This window comes from Morone saxatilis, unplaced genomic scaffold (genome assembly GCF_004916995.1).
Source record: "Morone saxatilis isolate NCDOM2014 unplaced genomic scaffold, NCSU_SB_2.0 Contig12, whole genome shotgun sequence".
NCBI lineage: Eukaryota > Metazoa > Chordata > Actinopteri > Moronidae > Morone > Morone saxatilis.
The window spans coordinates 1,398,561-1,404,884 of NW_023339674.1; the positions used below are offsets into that span (position 1 = coordinate 1,398,561).

General features: G+C 39.5%; 1 protein-coding gene across 1 annotated transcript in view; it reads right to left on the bottom strand.

Annotated features, from left to right (window-relative positions):
- Positions 1–2,768: 2,768 nt before the first annotated feature.
- LOC118321963 (ras-related protein Rab-13-like) overlaps positions 2,769–6,324 on the bottom strand; it is a 5,986-nt gene continuing 2,430 nt past the window's right edge. Inside the window, exon 2 of the mRNA XM_035653537.1 lies at positions 2,769–3,155. Within this exon, the coding sequence (XP_035509430.1) occupies positions 2,769–3,155 (387 nt within the window). The remainder of the gene's footprint in view (positions 3,156–6,324) is intronic.

A 6,324-nucleotide genomic window follows, 5' to 3' on the forward strand; every position in this document is an offset into this window, starting at 1 on the left:
CTGTGTCGCTGAAAGATTGATTGGCGGGTGAAGTGTGACGATATTATTGGTTGAAATCAGTTCATGCTGACTAAGATGAAATTGTTTGTGTACTTTTTGTCATACATTGTGAAATAGGGGAACAATATAACTGAGATATGATAATCTTTCACTTCACCTGGATCCTCAGTAATAAACCCAGCTGTGGTGGAGTGTGCAGGACTTACGTTCTTGTCCTCCCAGAGGGTGCTGCAGGTGGATAAACTGGGTTGGGACAGCTGATACTGGACCGAACCATTGGTCTGCGCGGTGACGTTGCAGGTTAGTGTGGACTGAGACTCAGCTGCAGCTTCAGGAAACATCAGCTGAAAACCTGAAAATGAACCACATCACAAGTTACTCACAAAATGACCTCTCTATAGTCAGTGTTTGTCCATTCTGGGCTACTGTAGAAACATGGTGTGAGTTGTTGTATTAATGTTTAAAATCTCACATGATTTCTTTATTGTTTTATTACATTTATTACAGTTACATTATAGCCAGCTGTAATAATCCTAATTATTGCTTTAGTCATCAGTTTTGACTTCACCTCGTATAATGATTGTGACACTTTCCTATTGGGAAAGCTATAAAATTACTTTCTACAGTTGTGTTAGAGTAGGACACAACATTTTTAATATGTCTCTTTATGGAAATATGAAAACAAACTTGCATTAATTCCTTTTTATTTAAGCAGAATTTAGAGGAAACTGGTCCAGTTTTAAGACCGCGGCGGCTCTGTGAACGCTCAGATATAAACCGCAGTCTGAGTTTATCTCTCAACAACTGAAGCCTATCTCAGTATTGAGTAAAACTCTAATCTCCGCCACACTCGGCCTGTTATAAATAAACCCTGCCCAGTTTATAGCTCCTGTGCATTCACTGTACGTGCCGGTATCTGCCTAACAACCAGTGTTTATGTTTGATCATGAAAAGCTCTTAATCACTATTAAATTGAACTGCAGCGATAAGCAGCTAATGTGTCACTCCCTCAGTCTGTGTTATCACAGCCTCTCTGTGGTTTGCGGTTCATCACGTTTGTCGCTGAATTACAGAAGTTAAGATGATCTGAAGGTAAAATGAGTGTTTTTTGTTTCCTGGAAGTCTGGTGGACGAGCTTGAATATGGGATTATTACGCCTGTTTTGTGGTTAAATTCAAAGGTCTTTTTATCTCTGTAGGCGATTCCTTTTCATAAATGCTGTCAAGAACACCTTGACGAATAAACAACCTGAGTCTGTCCAGTTGGGAAACAACTTACCTCTGTTCTTTTTAAGTGGGGAAACAACAACTCACTTGTAGTTTGAAACCAACAACAAAAAAACTTGTTAGTTTGGGGAACAAACAAACAACTACTGTTTTAGTTGGAAAAACAAACCAACTTACTGTTGTTTGGGGAAACAAAACCAACAACAACGTGGTTTTTTAATGGAACAAACAACAAATACTGTTTTAGTTGGAAACAAACACAACTAACGGTTAGTGAAACAAAACAACAACAACCTGTTAGTGGAAACAAAACGAACAACTTACCTGTATAGTTGAAAACCCAAACAAAAAACAAACTGTTAGTGGAACAAACACAAACTACTTTGTTAGTGGGGAAACAACACCAACTTACTGTTAGTTGAAACCAAACACCAACAAACTGTTAAGGTTGGAAAACAACCACACTACTTTGTTTTTTAGTGAAAACAACAAACACTGTTTTAGTGAAAACAAACACAACCACTGTTTATGGACCATTTTTGAAACTTTTTTGCAGTTAAAGTTCTCATTTTCCTGCAAAGGTTGCCCATCGAGTCAAAGAGGAAAAGGAATGTTGGGTTTAAAAGGTTAAGTCAAAAAAACCGCAGCATTCCCTTTTAAAGAGAAAGAGTTGGAAAACAAAAACCTGGCTTTCACTGCCCGCCTGGAAAAAACAAATCAACTGTCTTGTCTTATTTCAGTTTCTGGGTCTCTTCTGAACGAAGAAAAGTTTCTTTGGGGGGTCTTTTTATGTGTCCCTGCTTGTCTAGAATAGTTATTATAAACCCATTTTAGTAAAACCGCCACATTGTTTTTTTAATTAGGAAAGACGTTTACAACAACATGCCACAAAGGGCAAAGCTGCCCCTTGTAAGAAAACTGATAAAAATGGATCGCTGATCAGCCAGTGTCAGTAATCAATACTTAAAACTACTAAAAAGCTCCCTGCCACCAAACTCCCCTTTTAACAAAATTCACAACATTTTAAACAATTTCCCTAACGTGTTTGTTTAACGAACACGTAACTCCTAGAAAACACGAGCCTTAAAGCGTCCATATGTTCCGCACAGTTCCTTTGAACTTGTCATACAAGGATTTCAATATCATTCCATAAAGAATACAGGTGGGTATACTGAATCATAATCATCCATTAAAGATTACAGTGGTTTTTATACTGATCATTAATCCATAAAGGATACAGTGTATTACCTGAATCAATATCAGGGGTAAAAAATTCAATTTTAAGTGCAACAGGTGGTTGGATTGGGTTGTTTTTTTTCCTGAAAGATTGAAAAAGGAATGAAAATGACATCACTCAAGAGAATTACCTTTTCCAGAGGGTGTGTCGAAATGAAAAAAAGAAAAGCCTCAAAAAGTCTTCTGTTCCTGCCTTGTCCCGTCTTGTTCCTTCTTTTGCCTGTCCTTTTGTTTGTCTTGTCTTGTCTGTTCTGCCTTTGGCCTGCTGTCCTTGGTCTGGTTCTGCCCGTTCCCTGGTTCTTGTTGTTATGCCCCTGTTCCTTGCCCTGGACTGTCCCCCTGTTTCTGTCCTTGTCCTTGCTGCCTGCTGCTTGTTCCTGTGTCCTGTCTTTCCTTGTCTTGTAATGCCGTTCTTGTCTGTTCTGTCCTTTGCCCTGCCTGCCTGTTCTGCCTGGCCTGCCCCCTGTTCTGCCTGCCCTTGCCTTGCCTGCCTGCCTGCCCTGCCTGCCCTTGGTTGTTCTGTTCCTGTCCGTCTTTGTCTTGTCCTGCCCTGCCTTGCCCCTGCTGTTCCTTGCCTGCTGCCTTGCTGTCCTGTTCTGTCCTGTCGTCCTGCCGTTCTGCCCCTGCCCTGTCGCCGCTGCCTGCCTGCTGCCCTGCCTGGTCCTGTCTGTCCTTCTTGGCCTGTTCCCATGTCTGTTAAAAACTTTGGTTTTGGTTTTTTGGTGTAATAAAGTAATGAATGAAGTGATGTCCACCGCTCAACCGCATGTTAAGATTTGTGATCCACCCCGTTTTTGTTTTCGGTGAGAGTAATGGAATGTATTTGCATACAAAACCAACTGACAACCAACCAAAACTGAACACACCAGGACACACTGACAACAACACACCCACAGCACTGAAAACAACACAAACCACAACTGACCACACACACACACAACCTGAACCCACACACACACACCTGACACACACAACAAACTGACACCAAACACACACACTGACACACAACAAGAACTGAAAAACAAACACACACAACAACACTGACACAACACCCACAACACTGACAACATTTCGCGCTCTTCAACTTTTAAACTAAACTATAAACCTTCACATAAAAACTTGTTGCTTTAGAAAAGTAAACATATTTGGCTCCTAAAACAAGGTTGTTTTATTTATGAGATAATTGAGAATAACCTACTCCATCTTCAGTGAGCTCCAGTTTAACTATTTATTACATTTTTAAATTAATAATGAAACCATCTTTCTGCTTTTGTCTTTTTCATTGATTTTAGCTAGCACGCATATTGCCATAATTATAATTCTGTACCAAAAGAACTATAGTGGAAAAACACACAAAATCAAACCGAGACACACCTTGAAGCCAGGCAAGCTTTTTTTTTACAATAATAACAGAACAGAATGAACATTTTGTTAAGACTCTTTTCGCTCCCAATCCTGAAGCATCGATTTATTTCACAGGAAAAACAAATCAAAAGAAATGACTTTTAATATTGGGATCCAAGACCCCCCTGACTTTGTTTTGTTGAAACTTTCATTGTTATCCTTTTGTGGTTTATTTCAGTCGGCAGTGAAAAATTTAAAAACACGTGATAAGAAGCTTGTGTTTTAGAAGACTGCCCTGGTCCGTATGGTGATATAAATGGTTTAATCCACGCAAGGTTGTAAACCCAAAGGGTATCTTGAATATGTTTTTTTGTTCCTGTTTCAGTTTTTCATTTTACCTCTCGCTGAAACCGTCCAGGAAAAAGAATTGTTCGTTTACCTCCAGTCAGTCACATCTGTTATCACACACCACCACACAACACACACACACCAACCCAACACCAACACACACACACGTTCTGTCTTTCCAGGGGCCTTTTCAACCGAGACTCCGTTTTAAAGCTAGAGTGAAGACGATGGTACCATATGAAAAAGAACTAAAGACCCTTGAGGCATCCCGTTGGGTACCCAACAAAACCGTCAAATGTTTAGCTTTTTCGCCTAAATATGCTCCAAAATTTAGTCTTAAAATGAACCGTCTTGACCTCAAAGAAATTTCTGAATGAAACGGGCTAATTCCTGGCAACACGGGGCGCAAATAAAGAAGTTTGTTATTTATAAATTTATATATGAAATGGAAAAGTTTTTTTGTGGAAAGTCAGTTTTTGAACAGCTTCAACAGACCACAAGTGTGTGGTGTTTGTGTTGGGTGGTGCGTGCACCCCCAGTCAAAACAGGACACAACCTTTTGAACTTCTTTGAAATAAGCCACCAGTTTCTTTTTGTGGTTCCTCAGCTTTTTCCCCCTTTCTGCCTTTTCTTAAAGTTTTGTTGTCTTTTCAGCCCTTCCTGTCCTGATCAAAGGTTTTTTTTTTGGAAAGCCCCACAACCAGCTGCCACCTCCCGGACTGTTTCCTGGGAATATTCAGCCAATTTACAGGAAATTCCCATCGAGCTTAAGTAAGTTTTCATGCCAACGTTTTTACCCTAAAATTCAACCTCTTTTCAATTATATTAAGGAAATTAAAAGTTCTTTGCCATAATGGAAACAGTTTGATTACAGGTTGTTTGTGTTTTTTTTTTGTTGGTGGTGTTGGGTTTGTGTGTGGGTGTGGTCAGGTAGAAAGGATGCCTGGCAGGCTGTGTTTCAATGTTTGCTTTGCGAAGGCACAATGCCCACAATAAATTTATTAAATAAAGTTGTATTGGTCCGGGGTTTTTGTGGTTTTTTTGCAGCTCCAGGGACCAGTTGAAGGGGTTTGGGAAACCCCCAGCAGCCCCATTCCTAACTACGGCAGTTAAAATACCAGGTAGAAGAATACACCACACACACACACACACCCACAAACACAACAATCTATACATCTTAATAATGATAATCATACTGAACTACACCAATCTTAATAGGAAAACAAAGAAACCTCCCTCTCCATACTGGACTTCCACTTTTTTTTCACACTGCAGTGAATCTGAAATATCACAAACTTCTAAACCAGATTAACCATCAAAAGCTAAAACCATCCCGATCGCTGAATTTGAAATTGATCGACCATTAATAATATAATAATATAATATTGAATCTGATTAATTAATATCCCCAAAGATCAATATTTATCTTTTCTTTAACAAGTCGGATGTAACAAAGAGAAGTTTTGCCCTGGAAAGTCCCTCAGCCAGCCTTCCCTTCTTGGTTTTCAGACACTTCGAAGGAAATTATCAAAAAGGCAAGACACACGCTTTGATTATTTGAAATCCTTGTTTTTTGTATTTGTTTTTTTGTTTGCTTAGTTTGTTTTTACATTTATTACTTATCGATTGGATTTGGCCTATAGTGGCGAGCCTTGTTTCGATCCGGAATTCGAGCAGTTTTCAAGCCCCGGCAGTTTGAAATTCTGAAGTGTTGAAAAGAAGTGATTGGCGGTCTTTTAAAGTTTCAATGAACTCACGAGGAAGACGAAAGAATTCCACTGCACGCTTCCCCATATATTTTTTAAAAATCCTTTATATAAATATATATATTTCGTATAAAGACTGTTGAATACAGCCCTGGACCCGTGAGTTTTAAATAGTTCGCTTTGCTGCTTTGAACCGCTTTCTTCTCTTCACCGACTCTGGTTTGAATGAGGAACAGGAAAGCTTCCGCAAGTGTAACAGCGAGGAAGGAGGGTCCCGATGTCCAGTCCCACCTTAACGTCACTGTTGTGTGGTTGGGTTGTGGGTGTTGATGTGTTGGTTTTGGTGTTTGGAGAAAAAGAGAGAGAAAAGAGAGAGAAGAAGAAGAGGAAGAAGGAGGAGAGAGAGAGAGAGGGAGAGAACTGAGTTGAGGTAATAATATCACAAATTTTAAATTTAATGGATT